This window comes from Merops nubicus, unplaced genomic scaffold (genome assembly GCF_000691845.1).
Source record: "Merops nubicus isolate BGI_N331 unplaced genomic scaffold, ASM69184v1 scaffold8285, whole genome shotgun sequence".
NCBI lineage: Eukaryota > Metazoa > Chordata > Aves > Coraciiformes > Meropidae > Merops > Merops nubicus.
In genome coordinates, this window is record NW_008608914.1 from 77,395 (window position 1) to 100,080 (window position 22,686).

General features: G+C 36.2%; 1 protein-coding gene across 1 annotated transcript in view; it reads left to right on the top strand.

The window, feature by feature from the left end:
• The window catches only part of LOC103773058 (laminin subunit alpha-2-like), a gene marked incomplete at both ends in the record, with an annotated part of 24,983 nt that extends 11,616 nt beyond the window's left edge, over positions 1 to 13,367 (top strand). Inside the window, one exon of the mRNA XM_008940412.1 lies at positions 13,125 to 13,367. Coding sequence (XP_008938660.1) covers positions 13,125 to 13,367 — 243 coding nt within the window. The remainder of the gene's footprint in view (positions 1 to 13,124) is intronic.
• Positions 13,368 to 22,686: the final 9,319 nt, after the last annotated feature.

Here is a 22,686-nt window from a genome sequence, read left to right on the forward strand (position 1 = left end):
TCCTATTATATGTAGCACAGTTACAAACATCAGAAATAGCATCTAATATGTTTGTTAAAGTAATATTTCACAAACAAGTTACAGATACCACATGCACAATATGGACGGTGATTCATTATTTTGTTACTTTGCTTTCTAAATCTTAATTTTAAAAAAAATTATTTTTATTTTACAGCTTGAATTTTTGGTTGTGCAATGTATTTATACATCTGCTGCTATGCTGAAGACTACTATACATAATGTGAAGTGTGACCTATAATTTGAACATCTGGGTAAAATTTGAAACCAACTGAAGAAAAAATATGAATATTGATACTTCAATTCTGCCTGCATTAGCAAAGACTGTGTCACAGTGGGAGAGAGGGGGGACAGATTTGAGGGACAACTTGTGTTTATTTGGTTCTGAGGTTGTGCTCACTTGTCAAGAAATGTACTTCAGACTAGCTCTATTCTGTACTATGGACTGAATATATGTTAGCAGCTAAAATGAATCAGGCATGTCTAAGTATGTTCCCCTGGCTTAGTTCTTATCTGAAAGGAATCTAGTCTGCAAACTCTATTATCTAAATTGGAACAATTGGGATATTCACCTCAAAAGCATGCTTCTTATCTGACCTAAAAAGCTAACCTGAATGTACCTGAGTAAGCTCTGTGTCAGAACAGAGCCCAGACTTTATGTTAAGCCTATCAGATGCGATACACACCGTGTCTTGGTATTCCCCCATGTCTTAATGCAGTATTGCTGACCTTCGTTGGGGGAGAAGGGAAGCGTGAGAGAGGAGAAACCTCATGCAGAGACCTTGCCTGTGGGACCTTGCTTGTCACTCGCTCCTTAGCTTTGCCAGTATGACTGTGCTGTGTTGATAGCTGTCTGAAGGGAAGATTATTTTAAGCTGTCAGTTCCCTGGATGCGTAAAATTAGCTAGATCCCTTGGGGGGAGCACAACTCTCTTTCAGGAAGAGTTCATCCCTGTTACACAGCAGCATAGTTCATATTTGTTAGCCAAGGATGACTTGAAGCACGCATGGCAGCTACTGCCTTGCAGAACTGTGTTGAAAATGTTGCCCAGGTGTTTGGCCAGATTGAGACAGGCTACACATTTGGAATATACTTAAACTATTTTTAATGAAATATTGTATGAGCATTTAAGTTCTTATTTCCATCAACATTTCTCTGCCCACTTTTGACCTTCCCTCTACTTTCTAGCACTTGACTGTGGAGGGTACAAGAAGATTGCTATAGGAAGGACTGGCTTAGAGTACTTTTCTAATCTCAAAAGTAAAGCTGCCTTTTCTAAGCAGCCATTTCTCTGTGTTTCTAGTAAATGAGATTGCCTGTGTTTCACCGTTGCTTCCAAACTGAGTCTGAAAACACATATCCTAGGAAATATGTCATAGCACAAATTAAGCGGCAGAGACCGTGATTTTACGCAGTCTTTATCCCTGTCAAATTAATTTTCTTCTTAAAGGGAAATAACCAAGTTTTTGAGCATTTGGAAGTTGTTGCATGATTTTTGGGTTCTGGAACCATCTCCCTGTTGTCTGGTTTAAAAAAACTAGTGGAACCTGTTGTATGGGTCTTTGTTTATACAGTTGAATCTCACAATTAGATCAAATTAAACTATTCCTTTAGGTGTTGTCTGAAGTCAGTTTTACAGCCACAGTGAAATATAAGGTAAATTGGATGATAAGGTATTTCACAACGATATTGCTTCTTAATACAGATTTATAGGTTTTTGTTAAGTGTGAACATATGTCCAATCATTTTGCTCAGTTTTTCAGTAAATACTTTTGGTTTTAGTAACCATTATGTGCTTCAAATGTCAGAGGTGTCTTCAAAACAGTTTCTGTAAAGGTAAAGATTAAAACTTCATCCCCAAACCAGAAAGTACTTTAAAAGAAATGAAAATCAATTAAACTGAGACTTTTCACCAACAAATGCCAGTTTGTTGTGTCCATCTTCAGAAATGTTTGTCTAAAGAGAGAAATGTGAACAGAAGCAAAGTCTGTTCAGACTGCAGTGCTGTAGTTCCATGTCTGCTGTTCCTTCCTGTAGCATACCCCTCCCCAAACTGGCTCAAGGGAGACAGATTTTTCTTTTTCTGGCATCAGCACTTGTGCTGCTGTGCAACAAACCAGATCAGTACCTTGATACTGAAAACTACATCTTGTCTTGGTTTTGGGGGATTAGGTTTCTGCCAGATCAATTTTCTAATTTGGATTGCTGTGTGAGGTTTTTTTAATGTCAGTGTGAGGAAGGGAGTAGTGGAACATATTTCTGGAGGTGGTGGGGAAAACAGTTGTACCCCTCTCTGGAGCAGCTGACGCTCCACATTGGCTTCAACTGATTGTAAAACTTTAAAGTATAAAATATGGATCTGTGAGTTACAGTCCATGCGTGCAATGTAGAGCTCTCATCCTGAATATTTGCTTATAGTATTTCTTGCACATAAATAATTCTGTTTCAAAGTAATGTAAATATTTGAGAATTCAAAGCATTAATCTCGCTTTTAAAAAAAAAAAAAAAAAAAAAAATCCCAAGTCCAATTCTCTGGCTCAGTTACACTTAAGTGTTGAGGAACTGTTAAAGTGACTACCTGTAAAAGATTCAGCTGAAACCATGAAAATGAGACTGTGGAACTAATATAAAAAAAAAAAAAAAAAATGAGATCTGTTCTGTTTTATTAAAGTCTCCAGACAATTTCTACCCATGTAATTATATGTTAACTACATTACTGGGGTTTTTTAAATTTCTTTTTTTTTGTTCCCTTCGTAGACTGAATGACTGAATGAACATTTTAGTAATTACCTTCATTTCTTTAATTTCTCAGTTTGCTGGTAATGCAATAATCGGAGATTAGTAGGATCAAACAAAGTGTATTTTGTCCTTCTGATATTCTTCTTAACCAAAGAAAAACTATGGGATTTGAAGTTAGTTTATAAATCAATTATTTTTAAAAAGCAGAAAGAAAAAACAGAAAACAAAGAAAGTGTAAATATACCAGTGAGAATTTATAGCAAACATACCTAGAAAATATAATTATTAGTAATTGTGAAAACAAACAGAACTGTAGTAAATATTTTGACATCACAGTGAACATTTTTAAAAACTACCTGTTTTATAAACTGCTAGAAAGTATACTTGCCAGCTTTCCACCTGATTTTCTCTTTGTGTGAAGGAGAGAGTATATGCACACCAGTAGCAGATGTCATCCAGGGCTCAGTTCTTGTCTCAGAATAAAGCTTTCCACATTTGTATCACTCAGACAAAAGTCTAAAGAAAAATGAATGGCCTTTTTCCTTAGCTAAGGGTCAAGAGTGCACATCTATGCCGGCCTTAACTCCAGTAGAGCCTTCTGTGTTAAGCTTTTAGATGTTCTAACAAACAAGTGTTAGTGAAGTTACTCAAGCTGACTTTCCTGCAGCATTAAAAAAGAACATTTTTCATGAGTGGTGCAATAATACATGGAGGGAGTAGTCTTCAATGCATTCTGAAATGGTAAGAAGCCATTATCATCCTGAAAGATCAGTGGTAAAACCCATCATATAAAGTGCTGCTGGCTAGGTTGAGTAGTTGTATTGACAATAAATCTCTGCAGGATTATTCTGCTCATTTTTTTTATGCTCCCCCATAAATTAGACCATAACTTTATTGCTTTGTGGTTAGAAAGATTTCTAAGTAAGCAAATCCTTTCAGCTTCAGCTAATTCACATTGACAAAAATGAAAAAAAGTTTTGAGAATTTATATTTTTTCTTTCTGAGGTTACTTGCCTGACATTTTCCCTGGATGACTACAGTAAGTATACATGCCACTTTTTCTTTGCTAATTTTGGCTTCAGCCAAGAGATCTATTCACCTTTCCATCCTTCAGGTAAATAGTTTCAGGACATAAGTCCTAAATATTATAACCTCTGAATCCAGAATGACATATGTTCTGACATGAAAATGAGGTTTTCTTCTGACTTTGTGCTATTGGCAATTCTGGTTCTAAGGAAAGTCACAGAGTCTGGGAGAATGGCAGTGTACCAAATAATGGAGTCACAGAGGTCTGTCTTGAACAGGTTTTGCTCTTCTTACTGAAGAAATATGACATCATTTAATAGTTTATGATGAATAAAAAGCTAACTTGAAAAAACTTAGCTTAGTGGCTGACAGTGGTGGTCATGATAGCACTTCTGTTGTGCTAGCCATTTATCACGAAATTACTATTGACATTGTCTGTGATACAAGATGGTAAGAAGATTCTGTAGTACACATGAAAACAGTGGTAACAGAAGCACAGCTGAAAAGGTGTTAAGAGATATGTTATTGACTAATTTGGTTTTTGTGTTGTCAGTTAAGGTTTAGAGGGAGTAGGAACAGCTCCTAAGAGCAAGGAAGTACCTTGTCATAGGAATGTTATGTAGTGCTTTGTGGCATTATGCCAGTATGTATTATTTATACAGCAATTTGCTGAAATATGCTTAAGGTTGTTTCTAATTGCCTTTTGTTTCAGCTAGCAGGATGTAAAGTGTTCGGATAACAGAATATGGCACAGGGTGAAATGCTGCTTCTCTTAATAATGCGCACAGTAGGTCAGAGCTTGGTCAGGAGCGTTGAATCTCAATTGCCAAGAGTTCTTCCTCATCTGTGCAATGGTCTTGATTTGTTGTTGGATTTAAAACCACTTCAGGAAAAAGTACTAATAGTAATAAAGTAAATGTTTAAATAGGCCTTGGAGCTGCATAAAATAATCTCCTGTTCTGAACAATTAATAAAACACATACATAAAAAGAGAGATTCCTCTCAGCAAGTCTGTTGATGACAAAATTACTCTTTTTGAGTCTGTGTGCATCAGGTCATATGCTTTGTGGAAGGACTTAGAGACTTGCTTATCAATGATGTAGTTTAGATAGTCAGTAAAAATAGTCATTAATGTAGCTCTTTGTTTGATTTGGACTAGTGTGGACTATGTGACTGAAGAAACTTAAAGGTATTTATTGGATTTCTCCATCTACAAAACATGGAAAAACAGACTTGGGTCTGTTCATACACCGAACATACAACTTCATGGTGAAGTTTACTTACTTTTGAGTCCTAATGTGTTACGCCTTCTAGTTATTCATCTAAGTGTTCATTACAATTCTAATTGTAAAAGGGGGCCATGAGATGGAAACATAAATTATTCATCTCATAATTCACTTTCTATATTCTTTATATCCTCTGCTATGCCATACAGCAGCATAGCCACATCTAAAGCAGTTCTCAGGATAATTTAAAAATTATTAAGAACTAAAAACAAAAATGAAAAATAAACATGCATACACTTTTTTGATCTGGAAATAACATTTAGAATCTCTTTTCTTTTCAATTTTCCACTTTCTCTGTGCATGTTTTCCTTTTTAAATTTCTAAAGTTTAGTGACAGAAGACAGCTTAGAAACACTGATGGAATATATTTATAAGCCTTTTTAACCACTATCATGTTTAACTAAAGAAATGAAGCATGGTGTATATGAATAAAAAGCAAAGAAAAAAAGAAGGAAGAGGCCAAATATATTTTAGAAATAATTATCTATTTTTAATTTGAAGTCTTAAATTACTATATTATTCATGTTTTCATTATTCAAGTAGTTCAGATTGCACAATATTTCTAGACCAAGATGGAGAGAACATTGTGTCATGTTCAGGGAATAAGTATAAGTTAGTATGTGCCTATTTCGTATCTGGACCAATGATCTTAACCTCAAAAACCTTACAATCAAAATGAAATTGAACTCCCCAGTCCTCAAGATGATTCTTTGTAGCATACATTATATATGGTGAATAACATGTCCTTTTCCAGAGAACCCAAAATAAAAGCTTGGGGCATCTTAAAAGGTTTAAATTTTGATAGTGCAGAAGGTGCTCTATGCTAACAGTACATCAGTTTCAGATATTTGTTTGTATCCCTGTCTACAAGTTGGGTAACAAACAAATATTGCCTCACCAAGTCTAGAATTTATTTACATACCTTTTTAGTACTCTGCAGAAAAGATCTTTAGTTTCACATTGATAAAATTTTTGCAGCGTGAACTTGCTCTCGAGTACAAAAAGGAAATCTGAAGAATTTCAACCAGATACATGTCAGAATCCTGAGAGAATTGGTTGATGTAGTTATTAAGCCACTCTCCATCATATTTGAAAAGCCATGGTGGTTAGGTGAAGTCCCCAATGACTTGAAAAATGGGCATAGCACACCTATCTTTAAAAAGGATAATAAAGAGCACCCTGGGAACTACTGAACACTCAGCCTCTAGTGCAAGATGTTCCGCCTTAAGGCAGGAGGTATGGACTGGATCTTCAAAGGTCCCTTCCAAGCCAAACCATTCTGTGTTTCTCTAAGTAAAGTAAGCATTCTCTGTAAAAGCAGGTTCTTATGTGTTATTCCTGCATTGGACTGAATAGTTTTATCTATGTTAAAATTAATATTCCCATTACAGAATTAAAATATAAAGACATGGTATGAGCCTGTTATAGGTGAGAAGTTTGAGAACAGTTTTTAAATGTTTAGGTTTCAAGGTTTGTGCGTTGTAGAACTTCTTTTTAAAAGAGCCTTAAAAAATGGCTATGACAGCTCTTCTCAACCTAGAGGAACATGCAGGTCACTCTGAAATGCAGCTGGTGAGAAGACAATGCATGGAAACCTCACTGAGGGATATCAGAACACTTTACCCTGAGTGTTCTCAACACTACTGAGCATCATCTGGACCCAAGCTGAGCATCAGTTCTTGAATCAAGAAATAAAAATAATTTAAAAAAAAAAACCCTAAACCTAGTGCTTTAGCACAAAAATAGAAGAAACACCTTTTCTGTTCTCTCCTATAGTCTAGGTTTGAAGAAGAAAGGTTTGAATATTGGCATTTTCATCAATTTTCCTTTCCTCACCATACTCTATCTCCATGGAAAGAAATGATTAGCCTTAGGAGATAAAGAGAAAACAAGTTGCTTTCTGCTATTATTTGAAAGCACTATGAAAAGAAATTTCTAACTTTAGCCCTCAATTCTGGTGTACACTAGGCCAATGATGAGCAGCAAATATGGTCAACAGAAAGCAGCTATTCTTTTTGAGGTCTTCACAAACAACTGAACAGTGGGTAGTAGAGAAAACCAACAGAGAAAATTACAAAGAACAAAGTTGACAATGCCAGAAACTTTACAGGTACTGATTCCCTCCATTTGGCTTAATGTATTTTAGATATTCAACAGCTGGACAACTTGAGAGCCTTGCAGTTTGACATTTTATAAGGTACACTGTTTTAATAGACTTTGCTTTTAATTTTTTTTTTTTAAATGACACAAGTTATAATCATCTTTTTACTTACAACATGAGAAAAACTTGAGAGGTATTAATAAAGGATCTATTTTTCTCAAGGAAAAGAAAATGTTCTTAAAGGAACCTGAGCTTCTTTAGAGGTTTTATATAGGGGAGGGAGAAAGCAGAGATTGTTTTAAGTTAAGGTAACTTCAGTTGTTTGTTTTATAATGTGTGTTCTTCAGGTATTAACTGAATAGTACTTGAGTGTTACACATGAGTGAATTTTTGTCAAATTAGAAAAAGTGGAAGACCTGTAATAGAAAATTGGCTTGATTTGGAGACATCCACCTTAGAGCTTTTCAAGGTTTGCTATGGTAAAATCTTTCCTAGTTTTTCCCACAAAGTGATGTGGACATCTTATTTTGCATGGCACTCATAGCTACAGGTTTTCTGGGACGGATGATGCTCTGCCAGCAGTAACCAGAGTTGTTTGTAACACTGTGGGGGAAAAAAACCCCAGAACTATGTTGGAATTAAGTGTGTGCATCTTTCAGCCCAGATTACCCATCTGGTATCAACATTTCAGTTGGAATCAGCTCAGATGAACAGGAGAGACATTGTCATTTGAAGGCAAACTGCAGCGTAGTGGGGAGCTGTTCAGCTCTCTGAAGTGGCATTAACTGAATTTGGCTAAGCGTTTTTTTTTTTTTTTTTCCTCATGCCAGCATTTTCAATTAAAGAATTTCTAACTGTGAGCAAAATGTTTGAAACCATGGCCACTGTCTTTGAGAACAGTGACAGAAAAAGATATGTGCTAGATGGTTGCTTGAGGAATCTGGAGAGATACTCCATTTCTAAATGAGTCTTTTTCTCTGTCTGATTTGGATGTGAGATTAAAACGAGGAGGTTAGTTGCTAGTAAATAGCCAATAGTTTGAAAATTCTTTCATCACAACTGTCTACTCTCTCATAAATAATTGACACAAACAATAATCCACAACAACATTATAGAATGTTAAGGAATTGATACCAGCCTCTGAGAACAAGAGGAGTTGTTTTTCAAACTCACAAAACCTTTAGCATTAGCTCATTAGCAGAAGTAGCTGGATTTGGTCTAATTCATGTCTTAAGTCTGTAGAAGGAGAGGCTATTCCAAAACAAGAAATAAATAGTGCAAATGCGAGACCTAGTTTGAGATGCATGACGTCCATATATTTAATGGCTAAGTTTATACATGACCGTAAAGGTAGAAGTTAATGATCAAGGAACACTGTTTTAAGTTCATTGAGGATTTGTTTAGATTTGTGCTTCCCAGTTATTGGCCATCCTAGGTACTAGAACTTACTGAATCTGATTGATGCAAGGATGCTGTGGCACTGTCTTCACCCTCAGATTGTTTGAGGGCAGAGCTCATGTTTCTGAGAGAGTGAAATCCGACCTTGATCCCTCACTTTCCTCACCTTTATTCCCTTCTCTAAATGTTCCATAGTAAGTCTTATCCAGTTACACAATCTCCTTAACATATCCCATAATAAATTTTGCACAGTCAAAAAAACTCATTTTTCTCTTCTTTCTCTTAATGAGTCATGTTCATGTGTAGGCAATAAGTCCTGTTAGCCTGCATTCTCAAAGAGCTTTCTCAGTAGACTCATCTGGATGGATTTTGCACTGGAATGAGAGGTGTCTGTAGTGCTTTGCTGTCCCGAACAGTACTTTTAAATGGCTGGTTTATTAAATAAAACTATAAGATGTTTAAGGTCACAAGCTTGAACAGTGTTATGCCTGCCTGTAAGGAAACAAACTCTTGCCCAAATGCTGCACTCTTCTTAATAAAAGAATACCATGTTTACTTGACCACTGAAATGGAATAATAATCAACAACATTGTATAATTGAGGTAAATAAGTAGATATACAGTTTACACAAAATTGCTGATGGAAGCCTCCATTAGAGCTATTACATTCTTCCACTGAGCAAATGAAATGGAAATACTTCTATAGAATTGTGTGGTGCCGCATTTTTTCTCTGACGATATTCTGACTTACATGAATGGTTTCTAACTGAAGGATTTATTTTTTAAATAGAAGCACAGATGGGAGTCAGGCACAATGAGATTTCCTGCTTCACTAGCTAACCCTATGCAGATTAATGATTCACTTCAGCTCTGTATGAATAATATTAGTGTAGCAAATTATCCTGTGTAGTAGGATGCACTTTGCTATGTCTTATGAGGCATTCATAAGAAGGTACAGTACTATAACTTATGGAATGGTTCCTCACAGTATGTACTTTGCAAATCTCACTGCTGAGACAATTACCAGTGAAACTGAGACCCAAGACTCATTTTGTTACTCATCTTGAGGATTATGTTTTCTATAATTTGGGAAAGGCTTAAAGGACTATTTAGACTATTTCCCTCCCACTACCATAATTACACTATCGTCACATGAGCAGAGCAAGTAGAAAATGTGCCAGCTGCACTTTGGCAGCTGTGTTAATGGCCTATTACGTCCTACTAGGCAGGTTGGTATTGCTCTGTTTTCATATTTGTATCAGCAAACTTTGGGCTCCAGGTTACATTCTGCTGGACTTGTACAAAACCACATGTGCTCCGAGATTGTATAATTATTACATCGATTGACATGTGTCAGCTTATTGATGTTATTTGAAAAGTGAACCAGACATGTTCCATCAATTACCTTGTGGGAACAGAAGCTCAATGTTCCAATTTACTAGGAAACTTGACTCCAGAAAGCTGAGCAGGTTCACTTTTTCAGTTGTAGAAACAAATACAACACAATTCAGTGACACAATAGACTTTATTGGTATTAGTATTCTCATGCCACTAAGCTCTAGCTGGTTCTGTTACAGTAATCAGAACATCATGTGCTAAGAGCTCCACAGTAAAAGAAAGGTTACTCTTGTAGCTGGAGAAAGAGAGTTTTCCAATTGGTTGGAAAATCAATGTTGCTTCTGTAACATTGCCTTACTTTGAGAATCATCATACAGCTACCATTAATTGTAGTAATTTTTTTTTTTTTCTTCTCTGCACTAGTTGTTATTGTCAGCTTGCTTAGAAAGCACATTAAAGCACACAATGCTTGTTGTGCATGTCATAGCACTGTTATGACCTGGTAGTGACTAGGGTAGCTCTCTAAGCTGGGACAACCATCTCCCTGATTCATGCTAAACCTCTACAAGTCTAGTTGTCCCAGAAAGAAAAGATGTTTCTAAGAAGTGTGAATTATCATCCTGTACTTTCTTTAGCCTAGTGAGAAAGATCGGGAATAACGTCAACCAGGGCACACACAGCCCAGTGTTTCAAAGCAAGCAGACAGAGGAAAGACTTCCTGTTGATTGTGCATCTTGGCACCACAGGGCCAATACATCCGAGATGTTTGCAGAGCTGAATGTTTTTCTGGCTTCATAAAGGCAGTATTTAACATTGACTCTTCTGTGAAGTTTTGCAAATTTTTGATTTTCCACAAAGGAAACTCTGTATGCACACCTAAGGTTATGAATAATCATCTATGTCCTAAACCACAGATCTTTCACCATAGAAGCCCTTGGAATGTGTTTAACCTTAGTTGTTATTCATTCAGCATATAAGGAATAGTCTTATGAGAACTTCAGATAAATCACAACTTTTTTTTTTTTTTTAATTAAAGTATTTAGAAGTACTCTTCAATGAAATCTCTATTCTGAACAGCTGGAACTCAAAGCAATTTTTGTGGTATGACTAGATCAAGCTGGTATACAAACGATCTACACTGTACATTCTTTACTCATGCAAAAGATAATGTACAAAAAAACTCTTGATAAAATATAACTGTTGCTTATTACCTCCCTTAGGAAATAATATATTATTAAATAGTCCAGCTATTTTCTTTCATTTCAGAGAGCTTAACTGAGATAGAACAGTTTGGAGAGATATATTCATGTTGTGTTTTTCTCCATTTATTATAAACAGTATTGGTGACACTGATCCAGTATAGGTACAGTTATTTGTGGTCACAATGAAATATATCTATCAATGCATTTGGGAAAGGAAAGGGAATTTGTGAAACATGGGAGAATTGATTGTATGATTCCCATTGAAACAGTGGAATGAAACACAAGTTTCTCCTTGTTTCTGGGGATTTCATTTTATTTATTTTCTTTTTTTTTTAACATAATTTCTATTTTATAATAATAATGGTGGTTATTAAAAACCAGATTTGAGTCCTCTTACTGTTTCTTTTATCAATTACTGTAGGATCTTCTTTCACTAGTGTTACTGGTTATCTAAGTACTCAACAAATTTTGTGTGGACTAAGTCTGAATTACGCAGCTTCTTTACAATGACTATCCAGTATAGCAAACATTAAGTGTTCAATCAACACTGTTCTTTCCATGATACCCTCTGGCATCCTCATGTGCAGACTCACAGCACTGCACCTTAAAATATTAACTTGCTATGTGTTCTGCTTTTCTAATGGAAATAGCTGTTTCCTTTCTTTAGCTTCAGTTCTACCCCAGGAGCATCTAGATATTACTAGGTTAAAAAAGAAACCAAACCAAAACAACATCACCAAAGCATGTCATTCTGCAATTGCAAATGTATTGTTTCTACACAGAAATAAACCTTGGTAAATCAATTGAATAGGCAGGTGAAATGGACTTCAATGAGCATTGATTGTGTACTTATATTCAGTTTATAGTGATATTTGGCGTGTCTCTGTCCTATAAAGTTTATTTATGGCCACAGTGGTGAGCTGTGTGACTGAAGCAAGAATGTTTTATAGAATTATTTCAGCATGATGTGATTACCTTTCAGTAGCTTAAACCTATGATTTTTCTTAACAGCAATAAGCTTGAACAGTCTGGCAACTCTTAAAGATTGCAGAAAGTGTATGTCTATAAATGTGCCTACAGAAGCAAACCCACTTCTACAAATTCTAAATACTTGAAAACAAACTTAAGAAACATTTGGTTTAAACTGCAGCTTAGTAATTACCTGCTAAGTTATGTGAAATGATGGTGTGACCAGCAGGATTAGGGAGGTGATTGTGCCCCTGTATTCAGCACTCGTGAGACTTCACCTTGAGTACTGTGTCCAGTCTTGGGCACCACAGGATAAGAAGGACACTGAGGTGCTGGAGTGGCTCCAGAGAAGGGCACCAAGGCTGGTGAGAGGGATGGAAAACATGTCTTATGAGGACCAGCTGAGGGAACTGGGGTTGTGTAGTCTGGAGAAGAGGAGATTGAGAGGAGACGTTGTTGCTCTCTACAACTACCTAAAAGGAGATTGTAGTGAGGCTGGTGTTGGTCTGTTCTCCCAAATTACTGATTATAGGATGAGAGGAAATGGCCTCCAGTAGCACCAGAGGTGGTTTTGATTGGATATTAGGAAGAATTTCTTCACTGAGAGAGTGGTTAGGCACTGGAACAGGCTGCCCAGAGAGGTGGTGGAGTCATTATCCCTGGAGATGTTCAAAACATGACTAGATGTAGCCCTTGAGGCTATGATCTATTAACTAGGGGAATGTTGGGAGGAAATTTGGACTTGATGATCCTAGAGGTCCTTTCCAACTATAGTGATTTTATGATTCTGTGAATTTTCAAGTGCTTTTTAGTTTTATTTTCAAATTCTTGATTGGCTTGATGCAACTAATCTTTTTTCATAAATGTTAACGGCAAATTTATTTCTGTAGTTAAAGAGTTTCAATGGAATCAGAGGCTATATTGCATTTTCAGGGGAAAAAAACATCAAACATCGTATTTACTGTTTTTAGTCTGATAGCTATTAAGAAATCAGAATTAATTTATAATGACATGTTTATCTATATTTTAACAATGTCTGTTTCTCAGATTTTCCAGATTGCATATGTTATTGTGAAAGCAGCCAACTCACCTCGACCTGGGAACTGGATATTGGAGCGTTCACTAGATGGTGTAGACTATCAACCGTGGCAATATTACGCTATCACAGACAGCGAATGCTTGACACGCTACAGCATTCACCCTCGTCCTGGAACTCCATCCTATATAAAAGATGATGAAGTCATATGCACTTCTTATTATTCCAAAATCCATCCTCTGGAGAATGGAGAGGTAAGATCATGTATTCCATGCACTGTAAACAAGCACAATGCTTATTTGACAGATATCTGCCTAGAGTAGACGGGGCATTTTTGGTATGCTCAAAAAATGGAGAGATGGCCTATTTGAAATTTTTAAAAAATCCTCTTACGTGGTCCTGTATAAATGCATACAAGGTAAGCTTTTTAAAGTGAACTGAGAGGTGAAAGAATTACTAGGTAGAAATAGTCACTAGGTACATTTAGACAACTTTAGGTGCTTGAGATATGTTCCTGTGTCACTTGTGAACAAAGGTGAGAATACTAGGAAAAATCATGGACCCAGTGAAGTAATTTAAAAGACTTTTCTTGAAGTTGCATTTTCAATTTCTGTGTGTATGCTGAGCTGCTAAATGGTAATGATTTTACTCAGAGTTTAATTTATTGCATTTAAGAGCTTGTGAGTAACCCTCTGCCCCTGCACATGCCTACTCATTCTTCTTCTGTCAGAGGCCTTGGCTATTTAACTGTGAATCCAGGCATATGATTTACGGACCAGTCATTTATTTTAACAGAGGGCATAGAAAAGATGTGGTGGAGGTGAGAATGAGGATCTGTGGTTGAAAGAACAAGGCACATGTAACAGCTGTAGCTGAAAATACAGTATTTTTAGCCACTTGAAATGAAGAGAAAGCCACATGTACCAAATTCCGAGTGTATTTTTTTTTTTCACAGATTTTTTTTTCCCAAAGCTTGTTTTGAACACAGCTTGGTAACTCAAAGAAATAATGTAACTTGAATGTGCGCTGGTTCTCAAGTATTCATTTATTTACGGATTCTTTGATGTCTAATGATGTTCTGTGAAATTTTAGCCTCAATGTTTAATTCTGTTAATTTTTTATGTTCCACTTTTTTCATGGGTTATCTCTGTATAAAGAGATACGAACTTTGATTCTTTTATTCCTCTACACACAAAACAACATTGGCTTACAAAATTATTTGTACAGTTATTTTGAGTACTAGATAGAGATATGTATAGTTTATGTTCACAGGAAATTTCCAGTGCTGGCTGTAAAAAAAACCCCAAAATATGGCTTTCAATTAAAATATCCTGCTCATACACTTTAAAAAAATGTAAGCGTGGATCTAAAGGAGTCTTGTATCAGTTATCAGATGTGAAATCAGTTGCACATCTAGGCAAAATCATCACCAAATACTTTGTGTTTGTAGTAGTATTACTTGAATGGGTATTTGTTCTTGTAAAATCTAGCATGAACAGATAGTTTTGTTAAAAAAAAAAATTCATATATTTGGGCTATGTTTTCAAAGGGTGTGCTTTCTGAGGGGTGAAAAGAATATGAGTTAGCAGTTTATCACTGCAAAGCACTTTTACAGTTTCTTTGGGAGAACATGTCTGCACTGGAAATATGATGCCAAAGCAATTAGTCACATAACTAATTTAATTTACATTGTTCGATTTCTTTGATTATCTAATTCTTCTGCAGACAGATATTGATTCCAGAAGTCTGCTGTCCTATCGGTTAAACAAGTGCTTCCTTGTATTCTTCGTTGGCTGAGTTAAACAGTTTATTCAGCATGCTGGTATATATCCATGACTGAAACATTGGCTTAAGACCTATTGAATTGAGTGGAACTTAATTCTGATCTTAAGTGTGCAATTAATAATTTTTAACTTGGCCTGATATACTGTAATTGGTGTTATGTCCTGGACGTAGTAAATTGTCACATCTGATAAATGATTTCTTTAAACGGGAAGAGGACGGAAAGGAGGAATGCATCTATTTCATTCCACTTGGAAACTGGGAATTGTTAGATACAGGAATACTCTATGAAAGGCATATGATGTAAGTCACTGTAAAGTGTAGACTTGAATGCAGAAAAATTGTTAGCACTCCAGTTTCCGTACTGCCTTAACATCAGTGATATGTGAACAAAATCACAGATTCCATAGTGTCTCTATATCACACTAGCAAAGGTAGATTTTTATAATTTACATTTCTGATAATCCATCAATAAATGTCAATATTAAAGTTTGCCAAAATACTATTTCAAATTGAAAAGCAAGTTCCACTGTTTCATTGTCCCCAAGCCAGGAAAAAAGAACTGAAAAAAATAAGTAGTATTCATGAGTTACTGATTATCTTCTACTAAATTGGTGTTTCTTGCTTTAATGGTAATTTTTTTGGCAATAACTGAGAAAGAGTCAGTCATGTAAGGGTTAATAACTGGCAGGTTGAGGCAGCTATTTTTGGATAAAGAAGAATGCCCATTTTGTGACATCTTCATCTTTACTTAATCACCATATCAGAATAGTATTTTTTTTTTCTTTATTTCCTCAGATGATTATTAGGTTGAGAACTAGAATTAGTGGGTTACCATAGTGATTTTTTGCTTCATTTTCCTAACATGGGAATCTCTGATGTGTACATCTAGTTTGTAACTTTTTTATTGAGATCTTCTTCTGCTAGACTATAATTTGTGTCATAGCTTCTTTAGCTTGCTGACTAGGTGGATGGAAGACTCTGGACATTAACTTTCAACATTACATTTTTTGTTCTGTGAGATGTGTGGAGATTTCTTTTAGTAAATGTTTGTTTGAAGTAACATGTATTTTGAGGGAATCTTCCCTCTTGGTTGCATTCATTTCAGATCTGAAGCCTTTGAAGACTTCAGGTGCACCAGTTGATCACGGTAACATGTTAGGAAAATACATCTTTTCATAGAAAATGATACACTTTACCTGATCTGTAGTTTGACACAAAAATAAAAGTTTGATACAAAATAAAATAGGAGGTTACACTTATAAAAAGCATTCTTCAAACATACATAGATTTAGACTATTTTGTATAGACTAGGAGAAAATATAAACCTCAACCTTGTTCTGTCTAAGAATTCAGCCCAGAGAAAGGTCATGTGTTTACGGATGGAGAGGCAGTAGTAACGGATCGTCTTCACAGATTCCTGAGGGGAATTTCAGACATTGAGCCAGACAGAATACTAGGCAGTAAATTCAACTGCTGCAACCTCACCTTGAATACTATGTGCAGCTCTGGGCCCGCAGTTTAAGAAGGACGTGAACAAAGGTCTCTGAATGCATCCAGAGGAGCAACAAAGCTGGTGAAGGGGCTGTAAGGCATGTCCTGTCAGGGACAGCTAAGGACTCTGGGATTGTCCAGTTTGTAGAAAAGGTGGCTGAGGGGCGACCACATTGTTCCCTACAGCTTTCTGGGGCGGGGAAGTGGAGAGGGAGGTGCTGATCATTTCTCTCTGGTATCCAAGTGGCACCTGGATCATCCTTTGAACCTGGGAATGGTTCAAAGCTGCGCCAAGGGAGGTTCTGGCCGGACATTAGGAAGCATTTCTTTACTGAAGAGGGTGGTCAAACGCTGGAACAGGCTTCCTAGAAGGGTGGTCAATGACCCAAGCCTGCCAGCATTTAAGAGGCATTTGGACAATGCCCTTAGCAACATGTTTTAACTTTTGGTCAGGCTTGAATTGGCCAGGAACAGATGATCATTGTAGGTCCCTTCCAATGAAAATAGTCTATTATAGTCTAATTCAACTTCCTCTGTTTTTTTTTTTTTTTTTTTTAACCATATCTACTGTTAGATGAAAAGTATTTGGCAATATATTCAGAAAAATATTAATAGTAGTACACCATGCTTATGAAGGATTGGTTAACTATTGATCTGTGAACCGCACAGTATTATTTCCATGTTCACCAAGGTAAAAAACCCTACAGACTGAAAGACTTTGGCAAGAGCTGCCTGTATAAATAATGGACTCTGAGGTTCTCTTAGTCTCAATGCTAGTGTTTAACAAGAAAATTCTTCCTGCCTACTGTATGGCCATAGCCAGCACTAAGGCTAAAGTGGAGGACTGGCAGTTAAAGTGGGAATTAGGTGACCTATCTCCTTCCTCTCCCACAAATGAGTTTCTCTGTCACTGTTACTATAGTGGTGAGTATGATACTGCAATGAACGTGATGCTTCAGTCCTGCTCCTTCATATGTTTTAACTCTTACTCCTCCTGTGATAGTAGCAATATAAGTGTGAGGTACAAAAAATAAAATACAGTTTCTGTGGTAATAAAGGTTAGCCTGTTTAAGCACATTTATTAGTCTTTATTTTCTTCATTTAAGTGGAAGTTCACAGTGTGTGCTAAACACTTAAAGAAGAAAAATAAGCAGAAATAAGTTCCTTGATAATAATGTTTTATTTTATTCACTTGCCAAACTACTTGAATGCTAGTACTCTGCCCCTTTTTAAACGTGTCTGTGTTGCATGTCTCAGCTCAGTTTGAACCTCTCACACCTCCCAGTAATCTGTTGTTTGCTGAGCTAGCCTCAGACCAGTGGTGCCAGGAACATTGAACTCTGCTACTTCCCAGTGTTGTGGGTGAACTTTTGGAAATACTCAAAATTGAAACATATTCAGTTGCAGACTGAAAATATTGTGATGACTTTTTCCCTGATAAGAATTGATATAGATGCTACTGTGTTTCTAAAAAAAAAAAAAAATTGCATTAGAGTTTGTGCATTGCAGTATTGATCCTGGCTTTACAATTCCTATGTTTAGATTGATCCTTTCAGCACCCAACATGCATTCAGCATCTTCACTTTATTGTGAAACCATTTTCACTTTATTGTGAAACTGTTTTCTAGAATCTAAACTGTCAGTTCCCCTTGAGTGACAGCGATAGGTTTCTTTTCAGTAGCATAAGATGCAAAAAAGGCATCTATACAGTAAAAAGTAATGCCAGTAATATCTCTTGACATGCCCTGAGCTGCAACTACCTTAGGCATTTCTCACGTGTATCCTAAATTTCCATATATGTGTGCATCTCTGTAAATTTCCTTAGAGTATTTGTGGTTATGGCATATGTTGTCTTGTAACAGTTTTTTGTTGCTAATTTGGTTTTTTTTTTAAAAAAATGGATGATACAAAAAACTAGATAACATTCTGTTCTTAAGAGATGAAACTGTTCAGAAATTTAAGCTGGTTTTAATGCCAGCATCACAGTTTAGACAAAGACATTAAACAAAGACTAATGAATGCAGACTGAGTCTGAAATTCCAAAGTGGGATTCTATGAACAACTTTTTTCATCTTGATATCTGAACAGGGAGAATATCAATAATTTTAAATTATTCAGATTTTTTTCAAAACAGTGAAAGGGAAATTTTTATTTTGATTGATATGAATTGTTCAATGTGTTGCAAAATGAAAACTTTTTTTTTTGTGTTTTTTTTTTTTTTAATTCAAAGTCAATAACAATAAATTTGACAAGACTATGAATGGAGGGCATGGGACAGTCATTTCCCTAGAATGCAACAGAACGCTTTGGTTTGTAGAGATCTTATCAGATGCAGTGTTTGCATCCAAGAACAAGTCCTGCTTCCCAGGTTGTTAGTGCTTCTTCCCAAGTTTTTAGCATACTTTGAGGTAGGCATAGTTTCATTTTGTAAACTATAATGAACCATGTTTTCTCTGGGCTGAAATCCAAGTGTCCTATCAGCTTAGGATCACTCTTATCTTGCTTTTCTGTTTTACATGCAGACTTAGTATTTTGTAGTGATTACTAATAGGTACAGCCAACAGCATCCTTAGATAAATGATGCGTATTATTAAAGATCTTTCCACTGAAGTCATTAACCTTTGGATCAGGTCTTTCGTGGAGACTGTTTATCTCATTTTATTAGATGTTCCACCACTTCAGTGGTTAAACAGTCACTGCTTATGACTCTGGGTTACATCATATTTTGTTCTCCCTGTTGGTTTTGGCTTATGTTTGCCGCCCCTCCCACCTTCACTTTCTGCCTACAGCAGCTTCAGAAAATCTTATGATCAAGCTGTGGTTTTGGCTATCATATTTCTGTGTATGACTGGTCTTAGTGAAATTATTCTGATAACTTCTACTTGTCAGTATCCTTTTTTTTTTTAGTGTTTTGAAAGCATAAATTCCCTAAAAAAGTTACTTGTGTCTACCAAGAAGGGATAGATTATCAATATTCTTTAGGAATTTTGGCACATAATCTTTCAGACAGTCCGAAATTTCCAGTTAGAACAACCATGAAAGAAACCGTATACAAAAAGAACAAATTTGAGGTTTGGACAAAGATCCAGATTTAGGTGGTGTTTTTTTTAATCTCTTAAAAAAATTGACTTAGTAACTAGAGTAGCTAATCTGAGGGAAAAAGAGGGGAAAAAAAAGTCATTTAGCATTTAAAAAACATTTAACATTTAAGAGTCCTTTAAGAAATGGCTGCCAAATAAATGGATGAATTTTACATGTTCCATGTACACAGTGCTGTGTTGCCTCACTAATATTAAATTATTAACAGTCCATTATTTTCTAATAGACATTCATAGATAAGTAAAAGGAAAAAAAAAAAAAGCCTTTGACATACATCCTCAATATTATAGGAGAATTTTGAAAGTATCTGGAATTTAAACACAACTCCAGATTATTTTATTGCACATGATGAGAATAGTCCTTGCAATAACTTGTTCAAATCTTATACAACTAATCATGCAAGTCAGCAATTTCATAATTGCATTATATCAATATTCACTGTTAGTATTTGCCCAAGAAAAGAAAAGGAAAATTTACAGTAATATTTTCAAGTTGGTTGTTCACATTGAACTCAAGTTCCTTATATTTAATGTTATAGAAAAGAAAGAGTGGATATAAAATAGATAATGCACTTAAAAATTTTTCACCAAGAAGGAAACGACTGTGGAAAATTACATATAAGTAGTATAGCAGTCTCCAATTATTGTTAAAACAAAAGGAAATATTTACTAGTACCTCTGTGTGAGACAAGTTGGAATGGAAATTTCTTTTGTGTAGTTAGTCAGACAGTCCACTTCTCTCTCTTGGCATGTCTTCTATCCCTGAATGGAAATTCATGTAACAATTTCTACCGTTTCTGGAAAAAAAAAGTAAACTTAAAAAGTAATTAAGTTGCAATGTACATAGCATGTACTACACAGAGCAGCCTCTCAGTTTGAAGCTGAAGAGTCAAACTGAAAAAATGATTTACCGTTTTTTAGCATCCATCTTTTATTGATCACAATATTCACTGCAAAGAGATGTGTTGCACATCTTTATATAGATCTGTGGTAGTTTTTTTCAAATCATAAGAGGACTCAAGCCTGTAAATGTGGTTTATAACTCAACAAACTCTTTTAGTGTTGCAAAGGGGAAGGGTACACCTGTGTCTTAGTATTTATTTGTAATGACCCAAACTTTTTTTCATGTTGAGTCTTGTAGCTGATTTTTGGACAGTAGTAGATTTTATTCCATCACTGAAACAAGAACACTGGGGACTTAGTAGATTGGTGAGTTGTTTGGTTTTTTTTTTTTCTCTCTTCTGCTTGATACGGGGAACTGAAGAAAGACCTTGCTATTCTGGTTTCACTGGGATAAAATCGTAGAATCAGTTTACTGTTCAGGAAAGCTGTGTTTTTGAGAAGATTGAAGCACTCAATTTGGTGAGAACAAAGTTGAGAAGACACTTTGTTTTCATTGCAGCCAGCCATGGTAATCAAGGCTGCACAGTGATCAAGGTCTTCTGTAGTTTTGAGTTAACAAGATGAAGTGCTGGGTTTAAAACCGCAGCCCTGAATGAGGGTTGGCATTTGGATGATGTCCATAAGTGGGCAAGAAAGACCCTCCTGATTGATTTTCACACAGGGTCTGGCCAGCCTTGGGTGGGAACTGATTAGGAGATCACCACCAGGTGCCCCTGCCTTCCACATTAACTTGGAGGTGGGGCAAGAAGCCACCTCTATAAGAGCTGACTGTGCTTGCAGTGGGGTTGGGAGGTCTGTTCTCACAGTAGATGGGAGAACATCTGTAGGAGGGAGTTTGGCTATTGGAAGGGCTCCTTAACTCTACACAGTAAGTGGAGTTCCCAGGACAACAGGGCCAGAACATGAAGCTATATAACTGGGCTCATGGCTTGGCTCCTTGGTCAGCTCACTCCTTTCTTCATGTCTACTGTGGTGGGTGTGTGCATTGACTTGTTCCTCCCTCTGTCTGTCTGGCACCTTGGATCTCTGGTGTGTGATGTGATAGCAGAGGGAGGAGTTTGGCTGCAGGTCTGCCCATTAATGATAATATCATTTTATATCAGGCAAGCACTCAGCAGAAGAGTAGGTGCTAAAGCTAGGAGGAGCAAAACCCGGGGCAACTGCATTGCCTGAATATAACTTGATGTACTTTCTGTTACTATTAATGTTAGGAGAGGGAGGGTGTTATTATTATCTTACTAAATCTGTTTCCATTTCAGCACATGGGTCGCCTTTCCTTTTCCTGATTCCTCTTCCTAGGGTCTGTGAGGGTGTCACTGGGCAAGAGAACAATGGACCAATCCATTATATAGCCATCCAACTGAATGCCTATTAGAAAATTTTTCTTAAATAAAAAACTACTTGTAAGCGATTTCCACTAAGAGGTAAAACCCACAAAAATGTATTTATTTTGGCTGTCTATTGCATTTTGTGTAGGTTTTAGGGTTATTGTTCTGAGATGAAAAAATGATAACACAGCTTTCTAGAGGTTTTTTTCCCCTTTTTGTCTTTTAGTAGCTGTTAACAGTCATGAATAATTACTGGGGGCAAGAGTAGTTGAATTCTTGTTTTTAGTGAGTCTGGTGGCCAAGGGCATAGAAGGGCTTACAGACTTGGTAAGGATGAAAAGCAGATGAGAGATGCAGAGAAAACCACAGTAAAGCTTATAAGGTAATTTAAAATCAGGGGCTAGGGGGAGTCTAGTGAGTGCCTAGTTCAAGATGAATCATTCTTTAGTATTTACATAATAAAGCTCTGTACTATCAAAAAATAATTTTTTAAAGGTAGAATTTGTTAAAATCCAGATGGGGTATACATGGAGGAGTAATTTTGATCAATAAAATCTCACTAAAGCAGAAACATAGAAATACGTCAGCCTGAGGTTGAATGTAGGTATGCTTTCATATTGGTGCAAAGGAGTTTTATGTATTACTTTTAAGAAGATAAAAAACAGACAGCTTTGTTTACCTGGAGTTTTCAGTTTAAGTGGTTAGCATCACATAAAATCATTAGAAGGAAGGTTAAGTCAATGAGACACTGCAATACCTATGGACAAATTATTTGACTGAGGTCTAGACTGTAGAACATGTGAATGAATAAAGCATAGAGCCAAGTTGGGTATGTACACAAATTGTATCAGCAAACAATGCTCTATCTGAGAAAACCAATGTTTTATGCCTAAGTAAGAGCAGAAAAAGTTAACACTGCAAGTATTACTTAATCAAGGTGGTGATGACGTATGGAAACAGACTCTATA